Below are 25,786 nucleotides of genomic sequence, written 5' to 3'. Positions count from 1 at the left end.
AACCTGACCTCTCAGCTGTGTTTGTGCATTTTGGATATTTTGTTTCGTGAGGGAGCTGGCACCAAGCAGGAGCATGAGCGGGAGCAGTCAACACCACAGGGCTAGCCAAAGTAGTGTTAGCCTTAGCTTGTTAGCCTTAGCTAACTTAGCAGCTTCTAGCGAGGTGGGCATGTTTAAGCAACTAGGCTTCATTTGGCCTGCCTCTTTGCCCATTTTTGATTGGCCCAGAGTTGGGCGGAGTCAGGCACTGCCAAAATGGCAACGGCCAGAGCCACCTACTTTGAGCTTCAAACCCGCTCCTCAGAAACCAATGGGTGACATCATGGTGACTACATCCATATTTTTATACAGTCTATGGTCTATACACCCACTGTCAAAACAGACATGCTTGTATTACATCACCAACTAGCAGGTGTGTTTATTGGTCCAGTGTGGCGCAGTGCATCCTGGTAGTTGTAGGTTTTGGACAGCAGTGAAATCCTTCTTTAATATCTGTATGTTTTATAATAACAGTGTCTATTGTCAAGTACAAACTGACTTTGTACACCACCCCCTGTATACTCTATCTGAATTATCTTTGGTTAAAAATAGCTAGATTCCGGGGCTTTTATTCTGACAGTATCCTCCGGAAGCTCAGTGTGCGGTGGTCTCGTGCCTCTGACGGACCTTGTGGTGCAGACAAACCGAGCGCACCTCCGTTTCTGCGGATTTTCTCATCCTGCTGAGGAGGAACCTACAGCTGGATCCGGATCCATCCTGAAGAGGACAGTCCGGACCGAACCGAGCCGAGCCGCTTCGAGCTGAGCTGAGCCGAACTGAACCGGGCCAGAACAGGCCTGAAATACAGACAGACAGAGGGAGACGGACAGACAGACAGACAGACACACAGGCTGCTTCATCTCCTCCTGCAGAGCCGGCCGGAGTCATCCTCCCGGTATGAACCGTTTTTATCTCTCTCACGCACACACACCGTTAACGTGTGTGTGTGTATGTGTGTGCGCGTGTGAGCCACTCCCTTCTGTTCTCAGCTTTAATAACGCGCCGTTAAATTTACCTGCAGACCAACATCACAGGTGATCGATAATGATATCTGTGATCTGATCGGTCACACACACACACACACACACACACACACACACACACACACACACACACACGTATCGTAAATCTGTGTGTGTGTGTGTGTGTGTGTGCAGGTGTATCACAGGTGTGTTATAAAAACGGATCATGAAGGTCACAGAGATGAAATATTAACATCACAGCTGATGAGGTCATCAGACTGATCATTGGTTTAATAAATGACGTTAATATGCAACATTATCCTCTCACTGTTGTTTTATCTGTTGAGATATTCTGAGAAATTAAAGGTAATAAAACACATTAAGGTCGATATTGAGTCATCTGACTGACTGTTGGTGTTTTTGGAGAATTAGTAGATCATAACAGTTTTATTTTAAGGCATAAATATCACATAAAGTCTGTTATAATAACACTGGTACTGACGTGATCAGTTAGGGACTGTCCTTTATTTATCAGAGGAGAGGGGTGGCTGGGGTCTAACCCAATTTGAATTTGCTCAGCGAGTCACTCTGGCAATCAGTGATGATGCTCATTACCTATGCCCATGAAACCGAGCTGCACCAATCACATCGGTGTATCTGATACAGGCGGGCCAGAGGCGAGCTAAATAGATGACGACAGCGCTGCGACGACGAAGTCTGGAATCAGTCAGTAAACATTGCAAGATGGCTACGGATGAACACCAGTTGTTTGAAACGGCTTTGGCCGCTACAATGAATGAGTTAGACTTGGTTTTTTCTCTAAAAGAGGAACAGAAGACGGCGCTCAAATCTTTCTTTTGCAAGAAGGACGTTTTTGCTGTTTTGCCAACCGGATACGGCAAGAGTCTAATCTACCAGTTAGCTCCGCTGGTAGCTAAGCGTATACGTCACCCGTGTATTGTTCTGATTGGTCGTAGTGTTATCCAATTGCATGCAGTGATATTTACAAATGCATGCTTGGTGCCGCCCCTCGAGTTGGGCCATTTGCATTACTCATAGCCAGACCCTAAATCTCTCTAGATTTGGGTCTGGATTTCCAGGCTACTCGTCTCTTAGATTTTTTCAAAAAGTTGCTTTTGTTGTTAATTTAATTTTTTCTTAATAGATAAATATTTATGTTGTGCAGCAACACTCCAAAGAAAATTCCATGTATGATTCTGATTGTAACATGTAAATTAAAGATAAAAAGTAAAATTAAAAATGTATTTTCCATCTGTATTTTTTCTTTCAGAGGAGGAGGCGATGCTGTGGGTGTGTTTCCCTCAGGATAATCTGACCCAGGATCAGTGATGCTGTTTCAGTGTTTCTGTGACGTCTGCAGGGACTCAAACCTGTGAGCTGGATCCAACATGGCTTCATTAACAGTGTGTCTGCTGTGCGTCCTGCTGCTGCCTGCCATCTCCGGTCAGTTCAGACTTTTCTGTGTCTCGTCTTTACATCATTCATTAAGACAGCCCATGCTCAGTTAGCCTAGCTTAGCACAATGACTGGAAGCAGAGGTAAACTGTTAGCCTAGCTTGCCTAGACTTTTCCTCTACTCATATGAAGCCAGGGACAACAGCAACATTTAACTAAGGTAACCAAAATTATCCTCCATTACAACTCACAAGGTTCACTGACAAAACAACTGTCTTATACTAAACATGTTTATCCAATAAATACAACATGCTAACGTTATTAGCACAAGCCTATGGCATTTTACATTGTATAAATTAGCCTAGCGACTAGCGTAGATTTCCTCTGCTCATATGAAGCTAGGATAAATCACACACAAGAGTTAAAATGCTATTTTTGTGGAGGCTTTATTGTCTTCACAGTTTATTGTTTCTTATCTGTGAAATTAAATTAAATAATTAAGTATATATAAATCCTGCTTAATGTGTTCTAATCAGCTGGTATGCTAACGGTGGCTAACCTGGCTAGAACTGTTATTGCAGCATCTTGGTTTTCTGACTTGTACTTGAACGTGGTAAACTCAGTTGTGGCGTCATTCCTAGGTAAATGGAACGCAGCATAAAAGCAGAGCTGAAGAACCCCAGCTCCCATCATGCACTGCTCTCATTTCACTGGAACATTTAAGAGAGCAGGGTGGAGTGTGTTATGGGAACACACACACATTCCTGCTGGTTCACTTAATTATTTGTTCCTGCAATTAACTCATTGCGCACACATGCGCACACACACACACACACACACACACACACACACTCTCTCTCGTACATCCTGACTGTGTTATATAAACACACACACACACACACACACACACAGTCGTCAGCCAGTCTGAGTCAGTTCTTGTGTTTTTGTTGTGATCCGTGTGATAAGACACACGCACACACATTCCACCTTCCTGTCATTGTGCGTGTGTGTGTACAGCAGACTAAACAGTGAGTTTGTCTCCAGTTCAGTTTGGGGAGGGTCAGTCAGATTCCTGAGAGCTGACGTCGACCCCCCCCCCCCCCGCCCCTCAGTGAAGGATTTATAGGACAAAGACACTTTATACAGACCTGAGACCTGCTGACAGTACACAAGTCTGTCCTGACGAATCATCATCTCTTTACATCCTGTAGACTGTGTATAAAGATGGACGACTTGAAATCTCCTGCAAATGAAGCCAAAACATCTGGAGCGCCACCTGGCTGCAGTAAAGGTCTTAAGCCCCGCCCCCTCCATGTTAGCTGATGGGGCCAAACTAAAACTCAAAGTACACATCGAATCATTTTTTTAGGTAGTTCTTATCACGCTGATGTATATGGGGTGTGATGTCATGCTTGACGGTGTGCTCGGGATCAACGGCACTACTCACGACTGGTCAGACAGCGCGAACCCAGTACTGCTCAGACTCTGGCTCCAAATGACCCCACCATGTTAAGATGGCGGCGTCCATATCTGGGATATTTTGGCTTCATTTTTCAACAGTGGGGATTAGTGTTAGATGTGTCGTCCATCTTTATATACAATCATCGGTTCATCTTCTGGAGAGCAGGAAGTTTTTTGATTATCTGAACGTCAGTTTTTTGTATTTCTCATACCAGGCTCACACTACACGCCATTTTTGTCTGTTCCAACAGTCACTATGTCACATTAGGTGATTGTGGAGTCATAAAAATGTGCCGTGACTTGGCCGACAGACATGACAGACTATACGATCGTCTACACCAATCGTCTTTCACGACGTGTGTGATGTCATCGGATTATTCTTGTCCTATTTTTATTGTTATTACTATTATTTCAGTCACTGTGTCTGTTCATGTGCCAGCTGAAATGTTGTAGTAAAGTGTCACCACAGAGGGCAGAGCTATATTTGAAGCGCCTTTTTAGAAAATGAACTGAAACTGAAATGATAATGAGCTTTTATTTTTAAACAGACACAGTGTTGAGTTTGAAATGACAGCACAATGCATTAACTTTGGCAGCACAAAATGAAATAGAAAAATAAAATGCTTTCTGTATGATCGGGGCCGTAGCTAGCTGGCTACAGCAGATAGAATCTGTTATTTTGTAAAATCAATGGTTATCATTTACAACTCTGGCGTCAAGTTTCCATTTCCATCAAGTATGGCAAAAACTTTAATCAAAAAAGTCATGGTATAGTAGAGCAAAATATATTGATGAAAAGTTTTGTCATACTAGGCTATGAAATATTTGATGACATTTTTGGCATACTTTACTATAAAGTATTTAAGGGGGCATACTGTGAGACGACATGATTCATTGAAAATTTCTGCATATTTGATGAAATGTTTTGGCTCACTATACTGTCACATTTTGAATGACATTTCCTTGGCATATTATTATGTGACATTTTTCATTAAAATTTTTGCTATACTATACTTTGACCTTTTTAGTATTTTTTGGCATACTTTTCTGTGAAATGCTCCATAAATTACTGTGAATCTGCCGCCTTTATAACTAAACTCTTTATGGAACATTTTCGAATGTTCAGATGGACACGTTAGCAACAGTAACTAAGGGGGCGTGGCTCAGAGAACAGTAGATTGGTGGAGCAGCAGTGAAGATGGAGGATGGATACACCAGACAACCTTAAATTAATATTCATTAAACCCCGAATGCAGCACAGTTTTAATGTGTTGTGTTTACGGACACTGGGGAGGAATAAACCCCTATTGTTGGAGCAAATTTTGTGTCAGGGTTATCAACATGTAAAGGGTTAATAATCACATTTACTGTGATAAACAGAGAAAGAAACAGCAGATGCAGATACACCTGATCTCTGTCGGAGTGTTTGTCTGTCGTGACTGCAGTTGTACTACACTGTATTAGTGTGTGTGTGTGTGTGTGTGTGTGTGTGTGTGTATGTGAAGCTGCTTTGTTGTTGTAGTTCATCAAAAACTGTGGGCTGAGCGGGCGCTGTGGTTGCCATGGTAACGTGAGACATCAAAACATCCGGGGGACATTTAAATAAAAGAAACTCGACATTTAAAGGCATTGATGGTGGCAGCATCCAACATGGTGTCAGAGCTCGTTACACTGTTAACCAGTATTAACCTGGTATTAACTGGTTTACATACACTGAGCAGACAGGAGGATTTCACAGGGTGCATTCAGAAACACTCACTCTGAGTGACGTTAGTAAATTCAGAGCGTTGTTTGAATGTACCCTTCGGTTATTCCGAACACCACTCTCTCAGAGCAGCAGAGTGCTAAGTGGAGTGTGATGAATCGTAGTTCATGTAGTTCTTTAATCATGCAGAAATACAGCGCTCTGTTTCTTCGAACAACAGCTCTCTCATTTTAGTGTAGAGCGTCAGATTTGATTTACAAGTACATTCACGATACAGCTGGTAGAATACTGTGGACAGTTATAGCCCAGTTAGCAACTGAGCTAACATGCTTTCTAACCTAACCCTAACCCTAACTGAACTCTTTGTTGAATGAATAAAAATCCTGAGACCTAAATGTGAGGAGGAGTGAACTGTTCACTACAGGGAGACAAGACCTGGTCAAAACCAAATGAGACAAGTTCCACTGATAACAATAGTTTGTAAAACAGTGTATTAGCAACAATCACCAAAAGAAGAATCTTGTCGTCAGTGGCATCACCTTTTCCAACATTTTAAACAAAATAGTCAATAATGGTAAAATAAATGTACAGCTTGTGTCGTACAGACACAGCTGTAGCTCAGACAAACTAATGAGATGGTCCTCTCTTTTCTCCGAACCCCTGGCTAGTTAGCTAGCTTGCTAATTCCGCCATTCTATCATGCTAACTTTCCAGTGGTTACAGAAAATGAGCCAAACATGGTTGTCACTCATCTGATGACAGCAGTGTGCTCTCCCATTCTGTAGCGAGTGTGGATGAAGAATTAAATTGTTAAATTTTATTCTTGTAGTAGCTGGCTAGTTAGCTAGCTAGCTTTCTATTGCTGCCATGCTATTATGTTACACTGGCTACAGAAAATACAGGGCAGCTCTGTTAGCCTGTCACCGCACTGTTCCAAGTATGACGTTTTTCTGTAGTCTGACGCTGACGTCAGCATTGCTCTGGTTCCCTGGTTGATTTTGGAGTATTGCAGACAATCGTGGGCAACGTCCATTCCGACATCCCACCACTCCGACATGGGCCTCTAATTGTCTAAATGACAACACTTAATTTTCCATCAAATGTCCCATCATTCCGACAATTTTTTTTCTCCTATGGTCGGAATGACGGAATTCCTTTTTTTTTTTTAAACATTCTGCCTTTCCAACAATTCCTTTAAAGATTTTGCACTAATGATATGCCGGCGCAAATACGCCCCTAACTCCACAACCTCGCAAACCAACTTTAATAATCTATTATCAAAATCTCCTGAAATGTCAAATATCAAAATACAGGTATTAATATAACTCGGGCAAGTCCTGTCACAGCAGCCAGCTGGAGCGGAGCTTTCATCCACAAACCAACGTAGGAGAGCCCCAAGACGCGTGTGCCAGACGCACAGAGGCATGCGTAAAACACCAATTTTGACCACTTATGCTGTTTAGTTGCTTTTTTAGTTAACTTTCGTTTCTTTTGGATTTTTGTGCGTATTATAGAGCCGTTTTGGTCCATGTTTGTAAGCCTTTTTTTCCTGGATAAAATTTTCTAAAGTTGCAACAAGAAAAAACCACCACGTCCTGCTTCCTGTTCAAGGCATCTCCTCCTTCGGATGCCGAGACTTTGTGTTTATTAATTAAGCTTTCATTGACTGTATCACATCTGTACACATGTCTTAAAACATGAAAAATGCATGAACAGAAAGAAGGGAGTCACCTGTTGAGTAACGCACATTTCCTTATATGGAAAGCCTTGTCGGAATGGTGGGACGTTTGCATGTTGGAATGGCATTATGTCGGAACAGTGTTATGGTGGGATGTCGGAATGACAGCATGTAACCGCAGACAATACGCTCTGTGACAAACAAACATTTATGATACTTAACGTTTTGTTCAGCAAGTTAATCTTCACTAATGAACACCACTTTTATGATTATTGAAACCTAAATTCAATCACCAGACACTGGGCTATAAATTAACTACACAACAGTCACATGATTTATGTTGCCAACACAAAGAGGTTGTAACGTCGTGTTTGGCGTGATGGCGTTCTGTAGTCTCATTTAGCAACTTGTTTGCAACCGGCTTTTATAAGACACAGCTTCAAAATTCACAGTGGGGTATTTAATGTTGTAGAACAAAAGGTGTAAGTCTCTTCAGCTTGTGTTAACCACAGACATTATTTCAGACATCAAGACGAGGGAACAAGAAGTGCTAACATGCCAACTTATTTCTGGGTTGTAGGACTCACTCCTGGAGCACTCTGTTCATTTCAAAAGAGCAATGGCCAAACACCAACACTGGCATCATCACTCACTCACAAACAGACTTTTGTGTTTATTGAGCCGGCCTAGCATGCTGCATTCCAGCCAAAGACTGACTAGTGCTAGCATGTTAGCAATTAGCTTACCAGCTAGCCCTGTAAGTCTCTGGAAGTAAAATATTTATGTAAACACACAGGTAAACTTTACTGTATGACACTTTCTGTTTAAGAGACAGAATCTAATTGCATGGCATTTCACCTCAAGGTGGTGCTATTCTAAAAATACAAATTTTAATACCTTTAAAAAAGTCAAGTGCCGCAATGTGGTCAGACATTTTGTTGTTTAAATCAAACTGTAGTGTCCTGAGAGACATGAGAGGTTATAGAGACGAGATGATGGGACATTGGTTTAATAGACCTCTTATAGGAGAACAACAGCAGCCTGAGGCAGAGACTCGGTGTTGTCCTCTCTCGTCTCCAACTCCACACAATGACAAAATACATCATCATCTGTTATCATCACTGTGTCCACTGGAAGAGACGCTACTTTCTCTCTGGGTGTGTGTTTATGGACTTCCTGCTCAGGAACAATGCCAGGACATTGTTCAGGTCTAAATCACTTCACCAAAACGATCACCATGGCCAGCACTGCTGAAGTAGTCTCTGTCAGGGGCGCATCAGGACACGTTAGTGTGCTACAAAAGATTTGTGGTCAGATGTCTCAGACCGACTCGTCGAGTGATCTGAGTGATCAGGATGTGTTCTGGTGGTCATTTACACCACAACTGAAGAGATGTGTGTGTGTGTTCAGGTCTGCAGTCCGAGGACAGAGAGTGTGCCTTCACTGACCAGGTACCGGGGGAGGAGCTTCACAATGGACCGACCAATGAGCTGCGAAGAGTGGTACGAGAGAATGGCACGGTTCGCTGTATCCATGGCTCCCGCTGCTTTGGACTGTGGGAAAAGAGACCCGACGGGGAAATACAGCTGGTCAAGCAAGGTGACACGCACACACACACACACACACACAGAGTTATCTTACTTTGAACCAAATGCAAACTGCTTCCTGTCTTCCAGGTTGTTGGACTCACATTGGCCACGAGCAGGAGTGTCGTGACGACCGTTGCATGGTGACAGCGCCGCCGTCTCAGATCCAGAACGGCAGTTACAGATTCTGCTGCTGCAGCCGAGACCTCTGCAACACCAACTTTACAGAAGCCCCGCCCACTGCCGACACCCCCGCCCTGAGGCTGATGAAGAATGACGGGCGGGATGACGGACAGACAGGTGAGCCGGTGGTCACACTGAACACTGACCAATCACGAGCCTCGTATGGGTTGTTGCTGGGCAGAAAATTCCAGGGTTGGAAGAAGTATTCATGTCCTACAGTAAAAGTGCTGCATTCACCAAACTAATTATTATTCATTTTCTGTGGTGTCATCACATGTTTTCAAACTGAACTGCCTTCCTGTCTCTGAGTCATGATGTAACGGTGATGTTAACGCTGACATCATCACCCCACAGATCACCAGCCCCTGAGGCGGGAGAAGACAGCGCTCATTGCCCTGGTAACTGTCGCCATAGCAGCAATCATCATCGTGGCGTTGTTCCTGGGATACCGTATGATGAAAGGTGCTCTCACACACACTCTGATTACACACACACACACACACACACACACACACACACACACACACACACAGTGAGGACACACAGTATGTGATTGGTAATAATGAATACTAAGTGTGTGTGTGTGGGTGTTTGTTTGTTTGTGTTCACAGGGAAGCAGAAACACAGTCTGTCAGCTCTGGATGTGATGGAGGCTGCAAACACAGACGCTTCTGTCGACCTGGATCATCTCAAAATACTGGAGGTACACACACACACGCACACACACACACACACACACACACACACACACACACACACACGTTCAATATACTGAATTTTTGAAGGTGATACTGAAATCAGTTTGGGAGTTTAAAAGGATCCAATAGTAAATCGACTGACATATGTCTGTAGTAATGTAGTAGTAAATACATGGACTGTCCCTTTAAAAAGAGGCAGACAGTTGAAATGAAACCACACAGACAGCATATGTAATGACTACAGTTAATTACAGTTAATATGAATATTTGAAATTATTGTTTGATCAGTTTGAGTGTATAAACTAAATGTATATAAACACAACACAACCCATATTTATACTTACACTACCTGTATTTATATTTACACTACATATATTTACGTATACAGTACTTGTATTTACATCTTTATATTATTTCACTACATGTTTATACCTTGTCTTGTATATTGTTGCTGCACTGTACATTGGTTAAACTCAGCCTACTGTATATAGATGACTGACAGTTTTATCTGTTGAAGTCTAAACATATGAAACTTATATGTTAAAGGATCTAAATATGAGCCCTGAGGAACACCACACTGTCTTTCTGTCTCTCTAATGACCCTCGTCTTTCCCTCCTGGCAGCTGATTGGTCGGGGTCATTATGGCACAGTGTTTCGTGGCTGTCTGAATGAGCGCTGTGTGGCCGTCAAACTGTTCAGCTCAGCCAACAGGCAGAACTACACCAACGAGCGCTCCATCTACTGCCTGCCGCTGCTGCAGCAACACGACAACATCGCCCGTTACCTGACCGCCGACGAGAGGACGACAACTGACGGACGACCAGAGTTCCTGATCGTCATGGAGTACTACCCCCATGTAAGTGAGCACACCAACCAACCAGGGCTGGCTGATGTTCTTCTTCTTTACTGCATCGGTTTGAGTTATCGTACTAATTCATCGTACTCTGTCTTTATTGAGTCTAATATGGAGTCCATGTGAGCTGCTTCCTGCTGTCAGGGAAGAAAACCAGTGACCTGCCGATCTTTACCAATCAGCACTCGATGATCCAAAAACGCCATAGTCGTTATTACTGAAAAAATAGCTTAATTCAAAAATCCAATCGAATCCTGACATTAAAATCAAAATTCTAATTGAATCATGGATTTAAAGAATCATAACCCTGTAGTTACAGAAACATTTTGGGAACATGCTCTAGTAGCTTCAGGCTTTGAAAATGCCCATCCAGTTCGGCCTGTACATGTTGAGATAAGCGATCAGGACGCTGTGTGTTCATGTTGTGGCTGTAGTTGAGTCTGCACCCTGTAGGGGGCGCTGACAGCAGACAGTCAGTGTGGTTACACACTGTCTGACACTCTACTAATTATGTTACTGTGCTGGAAGACGGCGCCTTCAGTCTTACTTCCTGTGTGGAGCCACTAACACTCACACACGCACACACACACACGGAATGAAATTATCCTTTATCTCACATTCACAAACTGACACATAAACAGTTACAACCTCTTGTTTATAACCACACACTGTTTGTTTACACACACATATATTCTTGTACTTCTGTCTTAGTGAGGACCCTGATTGACAGACTACATTCCCTCGCCCCTGATCCTACAATCACAACTAAAAGCCTTTCCCCTTAACCTAAACCTGAACATTCAAACCAAGTCTTAACCCCAAAACAGCCAAAATGTCCTCACTCTGTTGGTTAAAAACTTGTTTTGGTCCTCACTATGTAGTACAAGTATGTATGGACACAAACAATGTGATGTCTGGTCTGTTGGTTTGCTGCATTCCTGTGAAGCAGCCAGACAGTAATTAGCGGCTAACTGTCTGTTCAAACACACACACACACACACACACACACACACACACACACACACACACATACATGTATTTGGCAGGCAGACATGTTCAAAGTGTCACACCCGCATCTTTCAGTGTTAGTGAACCTTTTTTTAAAAACTGCTTTAAACAATTCTTTGTATCTCTGTCTGTGTGTCTCAGGGCTGTCTGTCTCGCTACCTGTCTGTCCACACAGTGGACTGGTCCACCTGCTGCAAGATGACTCACGGCGTGACCAGAGGACTCGCCTTCCTGCACACTGAACTCTACAGAGGAGGTTTGATTATTATTATTATTATTATTATTATTATTGTTAATATTGTTGTTGTTGCATCTTTGTGTGTGTTTAGTTTTAAATTAACAAATCCATATGTTTAATTAATTTCAGTATAGTTTTTTTAAACAAACAAGAGGAAATAGTTTTGATTGTTGGGGACTATTTTTAGTGGCAGATTAATCCATGAGCCATATGTGGCAGGATGGTGTGTGTGTGGGAGGGGGGGGGGGAGGGTAATCCAGATATTATCAGCATCACAGACACATCGTAATTTCACAGGAGCTGTGATGTGATGAGGTAAGATGTGTCACTATAAGTGAAACACTGTGGAGCTACAGAGATGCTCCAACCTATGAATCATCTTCCAGACATGAGAACATGTTTGTTTGGTACGGACCCAGCATATTAATGTTTTATAATTATTATTCTGCTTTTTCTGGGAGAAATACTGTTCGTCTGTTTGTGTCTTTGTAGTCAGTCTCTTTTTACTGTCAGGAGTGTTTATTCTCTTTCATGTCTTCTTATTAGCAGAAAGTGATGCTGCTGAATGTTAAACATGTCGGTGACTGACTGGCCTCCTGATTAGTTGACTGGTTGACTAGTTGGCTGGCTGGTTATCTGGTTGACTGACATACTGGCTGGCTGACTGGTTGACTGACTCGTTGACTGACTCATTGACTGACTCGTTGACTGGTTGACCCACTAGTTGACCCACTGGTTGACTGATTCGTTGACTGGTTGACCCACTGGTTGACTGACAGGTTGACTGACTCGTTGACTAACAGGTTGACTGGTTGACTAACAGGTTGACTGGTTGACTGGTTGACTGACTGCACTTGTAAAGACAATTTAGTGCGCATCTCTCAGAGCTGCTGGTGTTCATTATATCACAGCAGTCAGTCAGACGTCACTGCTCCTCCAGCTGGACACTCACAGAACTGAAGTCACTGAAAAGCATGACTAAAATCAGATTTCCATTATAAAACAAAAGTAGTTTCACCATAAACACACACACTCTGTAGTTACACACACACCGTCCTGCTGACACTAACACTCACTACAAATATGGATTAATCCGCGGCTGAAAATAGTCCCTGACAATCAAAACTATTTCCTCCTGTTTGACAAAAAAAACCAACCTGAAACTGAAGTTAATAAAACACACACACACACACACATATATATATATATATATATATATATATTTGTTTTCAGACATGGATGTAAACTGTTTTTTATTGAACATGTTCATTAGTCTCCTGATGATCTGTTACACATGTAACATCACATCCTGGTGTTAAAGGTCTGGATATGTTAGCTGCAGGCCTCTGATAAAAACCAGGACACTGGGTCCTGTATAGAACCAGGTTCATCATGTTCCAGAATCCTAACACTCCTCTGAACAGGTGAATGTGACAGGTCCAGACTGGTGTGTCCTCTGTCTCTACTCAGACCAATATAAACCAGCCGTGGCCCACAGAGATGTGACCAGCAGGAACGTTTTGGTCCGAGCCGATCTGTCCTGCGTCCTCGCTGACTTCGGTCTGTCCATGAGGCTGACGGGAAGCCGGCCCTGTCGCCCCGGAGACGATGACACCATGGCCATATCTGAGGTCAGGTCATGTGATGATGATGATGATGATGATAAGACAGGTGTGATATTAGGCGGAGGTGTTTACCTGTGTGTGTGCTGGCAGGTGGGAACAGTGCGGTACATGGCTCCGGAGGTTCTGGGCGGAGCTCTGAACCTGCGGGACTGTGAGTCTGCACTGAAGCAGGTGGATGTTTATGCTCTGGGGCTGCTGTACTGGGAGACCTTCAGGAGGTGTTCTCACCTGTTCCCAGGTAACACTGCAACACAACTAACACAACACACAAAATGCCTCCTGTGACTGATTTCTGATCTGTGATATTATTGGATGGTTAATAGTGGATCATCAGTGTTAGAGCAGCATGTTACTGATGTGGCTCCTCCGGGTAGAGACAGTTTGATCTCTGTTATAAAAACATAGTTGATTTATAAATACTTTAAGGAGTTGTTCACTGAGATGAGTAAAGTACGACAGTATAATGTACCTGCTGTGTGTGTTCAGGTGAAGCAGTACCAGAGTACCAGCTGGCGTTCCAGACCGAGCTCGGGAATCACCCGACCTTCGAGGAGATGCAGATCCTCGTCGTCAGAGAGAAATTCAGACCCAGATTCCCTGAAGCCTGGAAAGAGAACAGTCTGGTCAGTGCTCACCTGTTTTTACCTGTTTTCACCTGTTCTTACTTGTTCTCACCTGTTATCACCTGTTTATACCTGTTTCACCCATCCTCACCATTTTTTACCCGTCCTTACCTGCTTTTACCTATTTCACCTGTCCTCACCTGTTGTTACCTGTTTCAACTGTGTCGTCTGTCCTCATCAGCTTTTACCTGTTCTCACCTGTCCCAACTTGTTCTCACCTTTCAGTCTAGTTTCACTTCAGGTTCTCATCTGGTTTGACTGCTGAGGAGTGTCTTAATCAGCAGCGTACTGATGATGTTTGAAGTGGTCGTTCTCCACATTTAATAATTCATTTACAGTAAATCCTTGATCACAATGAATGAACTTCCTAATTACTGTGTGAAAGTACTAATCATGTAATGACAGTAATACTTTTCCTGTCTGTGTACTTCAGGCGCTGCGTTCCCTGAAGGAGACGATGGAGGACTGCTGGGATCAGGACGCTGAAGCTCGACTCACCGCTCAGTGTGCAGAGGAGAGACTATGTGAACTCACACTGCTGGGTACACACACTGGAGTACACAACCACAGGTACACAACCACAAGTACACACTGGAGTACACAACCTCAGGTACACACACAGTAAATAAAGGAGTACATCAGTTTTCTCTCTCTCTGTCAGGAACCTGTCTCAGGGGGGCTGGCCTCCTCAGGTTGGCTCCGCCTCCACCTACATTGAGGATCTTCAGGTGGGCGTGGTCAAGAATCTCCAGGGAGACGGCTACCCGTCATCAGTTGTCAGGACAACCACGAGTGGAGCAGACGGTGCTGAGAAGAACAGAAACTCCATCAACTACGAGCGGCAGCAGGCGCAGGTACCAGTCCAACCAGAGAGACACTGTAAACCAGCAAGCCTCTGTCACAGTTATTTATCTCTGTCATTCTCCGTTTGTCTGTCCGTCAGAGTCAGGCCCGCTTGTCCAGCTCTGACAGCAATGTGTCGACTACCACCGCCCCGACACCTGCCTCCACCCTCTGCACCATCTCTGAGTCCACACACACAGGTGTGTATCTCACACATGACTGACAACAAAGTCAGCGTTGCCCGGAGATGAGCTGTCAACTTTTGATAACTGACTGGAACTTATCGCAGTTGAGACAAGAAGATCTAGTGTTTGAATGAGCCTTCATGTGTTTACTGTCAGCAGGTTGAGTTTTTATTGCCCTCACTACATGTAAGCTAACAAGCTAAGCTAACTAGCTTTCACTCTGTAAGAGCTAGTTTGCCTAGCTTGCAAATGTTGGCACTGATTTCCAGCAGATGTGTTGTGCCAACTGCTGTTAGCTGTTGGTCAGTCATATTGTGGATATGTCTTCAGTGATTGCTGTAAATGTCCCTGCTGTCCTCCAGGTGGCGCTGTGCCCAGTGTCCCAGTGTGCCTACAGCTCACTGAAGAAGACCTGGAGGCCACCAAACTGGACCCCAAAGAGGTCTGAACTTTGTCTTATTTATGTAGTTTTCCCTCTCTGAGCCAAGTTCAGTCTGTCAACATTAATCAACGTGTCAACGTCTGTCTCTATTGTCTCTGCAGGTTGATAAGAACTTGAGGGAAAGTTCAGATGAAAACTTGATGGAACATTCACAGAAACAGTTCGGTTCAACAGAACCACAAACTTCCAACCTGCTGTACCATCAGATACTACAAACTGCTGAGGTACTACTACTGTTACTACACATTGATGGAGTATGCTACAACTAGAGCTGGATACAGTTTAAAAAAATTACAGTACCAGTACCCTGTAATGACACCATCTCAAAACACTGAACTGCCAGCTCTGTCAGGTACACAGAGTTTGACTTCACCAAACCACACACTGTGTGGTTTGTAGCTTTTGCAGTCATGGGCTTATGAAATGTTGCAGCACATTGAAAAATGTTTGCAGTGATTGGCTGCATCATACAAATAGTCATTTTTTTCTAGATCTGGTTATGAAAAGATTAAATGTGGGTATCATTTGACTGGCCAACTTTTAGTACTACTTGGTACTGGGTTATTTTGGTCAAGATTCAAGAACTTTATTGTTATTAAATCATAAGGAAATTGCAGATGTGTCATCCTCAGATGGTGCGTCGTATTAAAAAGAAAACTTCACACACATTTACATACAAAATAAGACATGCGCACCTTGCCTTGAAGATATGGAGTACTGACTCTGCCTGACTACAGCACTACTGTTACTTCACTAAACTGCTTCTCTGGCTGCTCTTGAATCGTAACCGGAGATCTGTTGCTGTGCTTCCTCCAGGTGAACAACCCTGTGTTGACTCTTCAGGGTGAACGAGGGGGTGTTGGTGGGGTTGATACCCCTCCCTCCTCCTCAACCCATGCACTCCCCAAACAGCAGAACCTACCCCAGAGGCCCACCAGCCTCCACTTCCTCCCCAAAACCTCCTCGGCCTCTTCTCGACTCAAACTGGGAAAGTTCAAGTCAAACCACAGACAGGTACAGTTGGACTGATGCTCCATCCAACACCTGATTATCAGACAGTCACTTTATGTTGACCTCGTCACCATCACTGAGACAATTGCAGGGGCTGGTTGTGGTACCCAATGTTCTGAGGGATATTGGATGTATTTCAGCCATGCAGGTGCATCTGTCTTCTAAGAAAGGTGTTCAGGGTGTATTTTGATCCCAGACATCACCTGGAGTAAACAGACCCTTTTATGGCCAACTTCATCAAAACTATCAGCGTGCATGTTGGTAATGGAAGTGGTGTTTTGTGTTTCAGGTGGAAACTGGGGTCGCTAAGATGAACACAGTAACAGTCGCCACAGCTGCAGAGCCCCATGCAGTAACCACGGTGACTAATAACACCAGCACAAGAGGCAGCGTTGCAGCTGGAGGCCGAGTCCAGTCGACAGTGGTGGTCGCTGATGGCTACAGTGCGGGTGTCCCCACCCTGGTGACGAATGGCATGATAGGTGGAGGTCGAACAAATCCAGCAGGGCCCCAGCTGGAAGAGGAGGAGAAGATGGAGGGAGGGATAATGGGAGGAGAAGACAACCGTATGAACCTGCTCAACTCCAGTCCTGATGAACATGAACCACTGCTGAGAAGAGAACAGCCGCCTGCTGAGAGTGAACCGCCTCCACATCTGCATCATCTTCATCATCAGTCCCGAGCCGGAAACATAATTTCAGGACGAGGCTCAAACTCCAACAACAACAACAACAGGATACCGCCGGGATCAGACGTTAAGATTCAGGGTTTAGAGGATGAACCTGGAAGGATGATTGGTTTAGAGGTCAGTCAGGGACGGGGCATCAGCACTCCTAAACCTGAGCCACATCCAGCAAGTCAGCAGTTGAGTGGATCCACCACTCCTGTTTCAAGTCTCGAAAATAAAATTCTACTTTCTGGTCAAGCGAGACAAGATCCGTCTGACCATGACCTAACACCACAGGCCCCTCCCACTGGATCAGATACAGGCCCATGTGTTCAGAAAGTACAGACCTCTGACTCTACCAGAAGCCCAGAGGATCATCTGGTCAACTCTGCTGCCACTGCCCTGGTATCGGGATACAGAAATACAGATTTTGGCTCAGCAAAAGCTCCAGTGCTAGTCTCAGAGGTCCCAGGATCCTCAGTTTCACAAGCACAAGACCCGGCCATCTCAACCACACCTTCAAAAGCCCTAATTTTAAATGCCCTATCCCTTACCACAGGAGGTCAAGCCCTAAAAGCTCCAGCCTCAGATCCAGAGGCTCCAGTCCTAAAGCATCCTGCTCCAGAAAATCAAAATTCAGAAACCAAAGGTCCTGCAGAAGCTCCAACTCCACAACCTACAGCTCTACAAAGTTCAGCCTTAGATCTGGGACCGGCCAAAGCCAAGAGGCGTGAGCGTCCTTGTTCCCTGGACTTGTCCTCATCCTGCATCTCCACAGGTGAGCAAAGATTAGCCTAAATGTGTAAGAACTGATTGTCATTTGACTGGCCCTGACTGGCTCCTAAAACAACATGATACCACTCATACAGTGTTGTGTACCTGTTATTGTAAATCTCTAAAAGGTATGAATGTACCAGTCTGTTTTCTAATGTTTTCCTTTTGTCCTTCTCCTCAGATGATGCTTCTCTGACAGAAAATGGCAGTCTGAGCAGTTCAGGTGAGAAAATAAAACGTCGTGTCAAGACTCCGTACACTCTGAAAAAGTGGCGTCCAGCTTCATGGGTTGTTTCCACGGATACAGCTCTGGACCCGGACTTCCAGTTCAACACCAGTGGCAGTAGCAGCAACCAGACCAATTTCACTTCTGGTCTTCATAGAGCAGGAAGCATTGGCATCCCCAAAATCAATCAGTCAAAATCCAGCATGGCTGTGTTTTGGGTCGGAGGCGGAGCCACAGCGACCACAACCTCCGAGCCTGATGGAATGACCTGCTTCTAAAGTTTTGTTTTTGTATTCCTAAAGGAGAGTGGATTCTTTTTTTCACTTCTTTGTCTTCCTTCTCTTTTGTTGTGGAAAATGGAGATCACTGTATGCCGCATCGTTCAGCCTCCCCAGCACTGAACTGAAACTAATGCAAAGTCTGAGGCACAGGAAATGAACCATGATAAAAAGCTCCCAGGCTGCTGCATTGATTTGTTTAAGGTTTTTGACAGAAGTCCTGGGATGTGACATCAAAACAATATAAGAACTGTTCATGACATTTCTTAACAGCGAATCGGTGTTTGGATTTCTTGTTGCATCTACATTGTCTTAACTCAGCTGGACACTTTTTGAAGAATTGCTGACTGAGAGGCTCAGTCCTGTGACCATCTGTCTTCAGACTTTGACCCTGCCTGTGTAGCGCAAATGCCCATGATGTCCAAATTATATATGTTGTTAATGGTGAGGTAAGGTGATTCCCTAACATCTAGAAGATTGGCTCCAATTGCAGCTAGTCTGGCAGCTAGTTGGTGTGGTCAGTTGTTTATAGGTATGGCTTTGACCCTACCTGGGTAAAAAAGAGCCCAAAGGTCTCAGTTGATGGTTGGGCAAAGGAAGTTCCTTTCTAGTAAACATTAGGGTTCCTACTGCGAGTCATTGTGATACTACTGGGTGTGGCCAGTGGTGGCCAGGTGTGGTGTTGAGGACTAAAATTGCCCAAGATCTTCAAAATCGTCCCACTAGTGAAGAGTGGAGACTCCCTTGCCTCTAGAGGATTGGCCCCTGTTGTGACTGGTCTTGTGGCTTGTGGGCATTGCTGTTGATAAACTGAAGGGATTCCCTAACTTCTAGATAATTTGGCTCCAGTTGCAGCTACTCTTGGGGCTAGTGCAGTTGTTTATAGGTAGGACCTTGACCCTACCTGGGTAAAAAGGAGCCCAAAGATCTCAGTTGATGGTTGAGTGAAGGAAGCTCTTTTCTTGTAAACATTTGAGCTACTACTATAACCCACTATTTGGATTTTGAGTGCAGCCAGTAGTGGCCAGAGGTGGTGATGATCTTATCTGAGGACTAAAATTGCCCAAGATCTTCAAACTACTGCCAATGGTGAAGGAAGGAAATGCCTTTACTTGTAGATGAATGGCTCCTTTTGCAACTAGCCTTGTGGTTGGTGGATGTTGTCAGTTGCTAGTGGTTGTGGCCTTGATCTTACCTGACAAAATTGCACAGGAGCTAAAAAATCTCTGTTGGTGTTTGGGTAACAAAAGTATGTTTCTGGTAGACTCTTGTGGGGCTTCAAGCCTTCAAAATCCTAAATCTCTACCTGTCGTGGGTGAAGTCTGTTACTTTGAGATGGCTCCTGTTGTGACTAGTCCTGTGGTCGGTGGATGTGGGGCCGGCTGCTAATGTATATCACACTGATCCTGCCTTAGGTCTTGACAGTGATGTCATGTGGCCGATGGTGCCCAAAAACTTTCAAAATCCTGTCGCTGGTGAAGTGAGGGGACTCCTTACATGTAGCTCCTGTTTGGACTAGCCTTGTGGTTGGTGGGTGTGATCAGTTGCTCGTGGATGTGGGTATTAGGTACACTTTTGAGGTCCTATGAGCTCACCTGTGGCTAGGAGATGTGGACAGTGACTAGTGGTAGTAGTCACTATCTGAGAACTGAAATTTTCCAAAGCCTTGAAAATTCCAATTCTCTACCTGTCATGGGTGAAGTCTGTTGCTTCTAGAGAGCTCCTGTTGTGACTAGTCTCGTGGCTAGTGGGCGTTGCTATTGATAAAAGTGAGAGTATTGCCCAGGACCTTTAAAATCCTGTTGCTGGTGAATGCCGTTACTCCTAGACGGATCCTGCTGTGATTAGTCTTGTGGCTAGTGGATGTGACTACTACTTGCTTGTGGGTATTGAACTGAGGACCTGATAGTGATGTTAAGGAAGCTCCTTTCTGGTAGACATTTGGGGTCTTGCCATGACTTAGCTTGTGGCTAGTAGAAGCATTCAGTGGCTTGTCAGTGTGACCAGAGTTGACTGGGGCCAGTAGTCATATTTTTTAAGCACTTTAAATAAAGTTAGCATTATTTAGGGAACTAACAAACCATATAAAGGACACCTCGTGCAATTACAGTAGTAACGGTGACATTTATTTAGGAACTTCTTCTCTTTGTGTTTTTTGTGTCTTTATACAGTGTTTGTATGATTTGCTTTAAACCTTTACTCTAGCTATGCAGTCAGCTTGTGACTCCTCTGCCTGTTGACAGTGTATTTTGCGCAGATTAATCAACATTACTGTTGGGGGATCTTTGTTCTTCTAATTTGCACTTTCTTTTATGAAGTAGTTTGCCTTGTGAGATCTGCTGTGACCGCCATGTTAGAGCTGGAAGGGAAGTGGAACAGAAAAACAAATTTGGTGTAAGAAATGTGAGATGAGCCATGTTCCATCAGTCACCTGTGTAACCTCGGCCACGTACAACCTCCTCAGGTAACTTAACAATGCTGATGTAGGCTAAACGTTTTCTTGCTATTATTTAAAATGTATTTGAAGACAAACAGAAGATGAAGAGAGATGAGAGGAAAATCTGTTTTAAGAGACAGAAGAACGACAGAGTTGATCCAATGGACAAAATACGCCTTCGAACAACTCCAAAGCTGTTCTGTTTAAATGTTGTACTGTTAGTAACCAACCGTCCAAAGTTCCAGGACCAGGCTCGATCCTACAGTGAGTTTATTAGGAACACTGGAAGAATCTAAAGGCCTCAGTACATGTCAGACTTAAAGCCGTTTCTCACTAGTGTGATGCAAAAATGCAGTGAAGGAAAATGGAAAATCTGCACACAGATTTTCCACATGACAACTGTGCACACGTCTCCAGAGCCAGTCTACGACATTTGTTCACGAGTGAGGGTAGAATGGAGCGTGAGGTGGATCAGCGATTTGGTGCAGTGCCTGCAGTGATGCGGGTGCTGTGCCGCACCATTGTGGTGAAGAGAGAGCTGAATGGGAAGGCAAAGCTTTCGAGTTACTGGTCCATCTACGTCCCAACACTTACCTATGGTGTTTGGGTGATGACCGAAAAAATTAGTTCGCAGATACAAGCTGCCGAAATGAGGCAAACGAACTTGAGTTTGATTGAACCGAACCAAACAGGGCAGGTGTGAAAGCACCCTTACTGCCTTACCCTGACATTCTTACCCGAACCCTAACCAGTCCCACTCCTCTTACCTAAACCTAAACAATGAAAATAGGGAGAGTAGGGCGAGTCTTTCCTCTGCTATCCGAGGATTCCTGAATTTGTGACTTGGAGGTATAACATTAGATGGAACAAAGGATTTCATTGGTGAAAATCCACTGGAATTGAGGTCTGTCTGAATATTTTTACCTCCATATGAATGTTCTGCAGGGATGTGCACACTTGGTAAGAACCCACAAAGTCATATTTTAGAAATTTTGTGCTAATTTTTCCGATGAAAATATGTGCTTGGTATGAAATGGCTACAATTGCTTGTCTGATGGCCAAACAGCGACTGAAAGTTTGTTAGAAAGTAACTGAAAGTGTGAATGAAAAATGCTCATGTTCAGACTTTCCTGTAAACCTACAGACACCTTCTCATGAGCCCTCAAAGGCAGCAAAGGGTCGGCAACGTGCACAGTTGTTCCAGTAAACGTATCATAGAAATGATCCACAGCACTTTATTCCATTATAACTACAGTGTGAACTGGCGCAGCCTCCTCATCATCCACAAGATGTTGTAGACGATGAAAATTTGTACTTTTAGTCAAATTAAATCTAAACAAGCGATGCTCTGTGTACGAGTATGTTAAAATTTATATTTTTATGTTATTATTAACAAGGTATATGCATTTAGTCGTAGTAGAGCATTTTTAAAATGTCAGATCTTTTTAATGGAGTTTGGTGAGGCATTTTTAAACAAACAAAAAAAATAGAGTGTTCGATTATGAACGAGGACTGAATTAAAGCTCGCTCCATTTTCTGCTTTTTTATATTTATGTTTTGTTTCTTTTTATAATAAATGATGGCCATTTCACAGTTTAATTTCTCTTTTTTTTTAAATGGATAATTTTATAAATGCCAAGTTATAATCTTTTCAATGTTAATGTATGTGACACACCTATAACTGCTCCTTTAATGTGCACCTACAGTACAATAAGTTCACTTAACATTTAGAAAGCATTACGCACTTTTTTAAATATTAAGATTATGTCTTATTTTTCTGTTTGTCCTAAATTTCAGATTAGTTTTGTCATAGTATTATTTTTCTTTCATTGTATTTTCAAATGCTTTCTAAAATGTATTTCTGTTTTGTTACTTTTGTATTTTCTACTGTTTGTACTGTTTTTAGATATGCTAACGTGTATATATGGATGACTATTATGTGTTTTACGTGTAAATTTGTGAAGGCAGATGAAGGTGTGACCCTGTTCAGAGCTAACTGAACCAAGGCTAACGTACTGGGTTAGGATGCTAACTCTACAAACTGAAGGCTGTATTTTATACCACAGCGCTAGCTGCTTTCTGGAACAAAGGACAACCTATATGATCTAGCTAGCCTTGATCTACCTATGCTGCATTCAAATGGAACTCCTGAGCCTAATGAGTGGGTTTGGAAATACTTCCTTTGGGTGCTGGAGTGTACTCTGGCGCAGACTGGGCTTAACTGTTCGCTAATTTGTGTAGAAATATAACATTCTGTTTCTTAGAACAACAGGGCTCTCACATTCATGTAGAGCGACAGATCAGATTTACCAACCCACCCCTTGTTTATGACATAGGTAGTTATGAATACAAACTAGTAAATTACGAGCACTCAGAACATTTCCACTTAAAAGGTTGTGAATTTCACAACGAGGAGGTCCATATGGAGCCTTAACGCGTGAACACAGTAAACATGACCCCATTTGAGTGCAGCACTAGCCCAGGTCTAGCTAGCCCTTATATACCCACTGTGTCTCAAATCACATACCTTCATAAGCACACGTCAGTGTAGTACACTATGTATGTGCGTGGCGCACTAATTTCAACAAGGAAGTGTTGTCTCAAGACGCACACTGCCGTTTTGCACTTACCAGAAGTGACCATGGCTTTTTTTTCAACTGCCTCTTCTTCTTCTTCTGCGTCCTCATGAGGATGCTGCAGTTTAAGCTGCAGCTTAAACGGCGAATTGCAAACGGCATTATTACATTTGACTATAGCCAAACTTACACCACAACATCAGTGCTGATTAAAATGTGTTGCTTTAGCTAGGAGCAAGTTCGCTAGCTAGCGAAAGCTAACCTTGACTAGCAAGCTAGTGTACCACATTATTACAGACTCAACAAACATTACTGTGGCTTATATTTGTCAACACTTTTGGCACCTACTGGGGAAAAAATTATAACAGTGCTGTTTTGCACTTACTGGTGATCATGGCTTTTTTTTTTTTTTCCCTTTTTACCGCCTCTTCTTCCTCATCTTGTTTTTAAACGGCAAATAGCAAACAGACGATGGAGCATTATCGCCAACATTTGACTACTATTCCCATCGACACAGAAATCAAATTTAGGCCACAACGTCAGTGCTGATTAAAATGAGCCATCGTAGTTAGGAGCAAGTTAGCTGACCAGCGAATACCAACGTTAGCTAGTAAGCTAATTGCGAGCTCAATGTTCACAGTCATCACAGACCCAACAAACATCACCAGCAGCTTCTTTTCGACAAGAGTGTTGGTACTTGGAAAAAACATGTTTAACTAACAGGGCCGTTTTGCACTTACTGGTGACAATGGCTTTTTTTTTTTAACCCCCTCTTCTTCATCTTGTTTTTAAAGGGCGAATTGAAAATATACAGTGGAGCAGTATGGCCAACATTCCACCTCTGTCTTCACCCACACAAAAACCAAACTTATGCCACAGTGTCAGTGCTGATTAAAATGTGCTGCCCTAACCAGGAGCAAGTTGGCTAACGCGTTATTGTTTGCGATACCTAATCACTACGGACCCAACAAACATTACTGATGGCTTCTATTTGACAACAGTATTGGTACGTAGTGCAAAAAACATGTATAAATAACAGGCTCCATGTTGTCCCTAATTGGCTTCCGCTTCGCCACAAAGATGGCAACCGTTGAGGGTTACAAGTGCCCGTCATTCTACACTCAACTTTTGGACCATTTTGAGAGCGCCAGAACTATGCTGCCTTTCCCATACTATGCAGTGTGAACGCACTTAGCGCACTTAAAATATTTGCCTGTGTAGTACGGAAGTATGCAATTTGAGACGCACGTCTAACTTTGGTTTAGTTAACCCTGCTCTGGAAGTTTCTTTTCACCGTTTAGACTTTACAGTATCTGAGACAGACTGGAGAACTTCAGGTACGTTCAGGCCGAGTACGAAACACATTTTCACTTCACAGTCAGTGCATGACATTTCAACATATGCTTTGAGCATGTGTGAATCTGGATATCATGACTCAGCAGGAACACCAAACTTTTTGTTGTGTCTTTGCTTTGACTCAATATACAATCGCACCCCCTCTAAAATGTGCGTCGTCTCGAGTCTGGAAACACATTTAGCCTCTTGCTAACGAGTTCGGGGTGAAAAGAGCCAACATCTGTTCACTTCAATCTTAAACTGAAAATGTGCCAGAAAGTGTTTGTATGGTGGGTTAACCCTTTAAAAGTCATTTACTGTAGCTTATAGTTGTTATCATAACACTAAATGAATACATGTCATCTGTATTAATGCATTTAGGACTAACAGATTTAACCACATTTAGCCTCCTGCATGAACCATCACACCACTAAAATGCTATTTATATTATTTCTGATGTCTGTTTTCTAACTCTGCTCGATCATATCCAAGCTACTGTATAATATTTCAGACAGTGCAGTACAGATGCAGGATGGGGAGTCTCTGCCACGCCTAACAGTGTATATTGTAGATTTAAAAAAAACAAAACTTAATATGTAACTGCTGTACGTCCTTCTGGGATGTTTGAATTTTCATGTCTGTTGTTGAATCTATTGTGTATTTCTTTGGTTATCCATTTGTATGTATGATAGTTTGGACTTTGCAGTAGTGTAAATACTCTGTACACATCACTGCACATTGTACACTTTCATATTGGGACCAATTACCACCTCTCCTGTTAGTGTTGTATTCACAATTCTTCCAGCTGTTAACACAGAGTGTTTCTGTGCATTCACACAAAGCATGTTATACAATCCTATAAATCAGCCATCATGGTTCATACAAAGAGTTTCATCCCGACATGTTATAAATCCATGTAGAGGAAAACAAATATCA

The 25,786-nt window shown here is 43.2% G+C and overlaps 1 protein-coding gene across 1 annotated transcript; it reads left to right on the top strand.

Annotated features, from left to right (window-relative positions):
• The first annotated feature begins 652 nt into the window (after positions 1–652).
• On the top strand, positions 653–24,279 carry LOC125899779 (bone morphogenetic protein receptor type-2-like). Its single transcript, XM_049594326.1, has 19 exons — positions 653–934; positions 2,293–2,465; positions 8,672–8,860; positions 8,938–9,147; positions 9,385–9,492; positions 9,642–9,733; positions 10,352–10,585; positions 11,732–11,846; positions 13,299–13,459; positions 13,544–13,691; positions 13,940–14,076; positions 14,510–14,646; positions 14,738–14,930; positions 15,020–15,119; positions 15,467–15,546; positions 15,648–15,770; positions 16,363–16,560; positions 16,847–18,002; positions 18,180–24,279. The coding sequence occupies exons 2-19, from the start codon at positions 2,411–2,413 to the stop codon at positions 18,500–18,502; spliced, it is 3,759 nt and encodes a 1,252-aa protein (XP_049450283.1). The 5' UTR covers positions 653–934; positions 2,293–2,410; the 3' UTR covers positions 18,503–24,279.
• The last annotated feature ends 1,507 nt before the right edge of the window (positions 24,280–25,786 follow it).

Source organism: Epinephelus fuscoguttatus, linkage group LG13 (genome assembly GCF_011397635.1).
Source record: "Epinephelus fuscoguttatus linkage group LG13, E.fuscoguttatus.final_Chr_v1".
Classification (NCBI taxonomy): domain Eukaryota; kingdom Metazoa; phylum Chordata; class Actinopteri; order Perciformes; family Serranidae; genus Epinephelus; species Epinephelus fuscoguttatus.
The sequence above is the reverse complement of the archived record's forward strand: the minus strand, read 5'-3'. Positions and strand labels throughout refer to the sequence as shown.

What these genes read in the sequence shown, in the direction of transcription:
- LOC125899779 (XM_049594326.1), top strand. Translation starts at nt 2,411, where the DNA reads ATGGCTTCATTAACAGTGTGTCTGCTGTGCGTCCTGCTGCTGCCTGCC. An exon ending in ACACCATGGCCATATCTGAG is followed by an intron (nt 13,460 to 13,543) that starts GTCAGGTCATGT and finishes GTGTGCTGGCAG; the next exon opens with GTGGGAACAGTGCGGTACAT. An exon ending in AGATACTACAAACTGCTGAG is followed by an intron (nt 15,771 to 16,362) that starts GTACTACTACTG and finishes TGCTTCCTCCAG; the next exon opens with GTGAACAACCCTGTGTTGAC.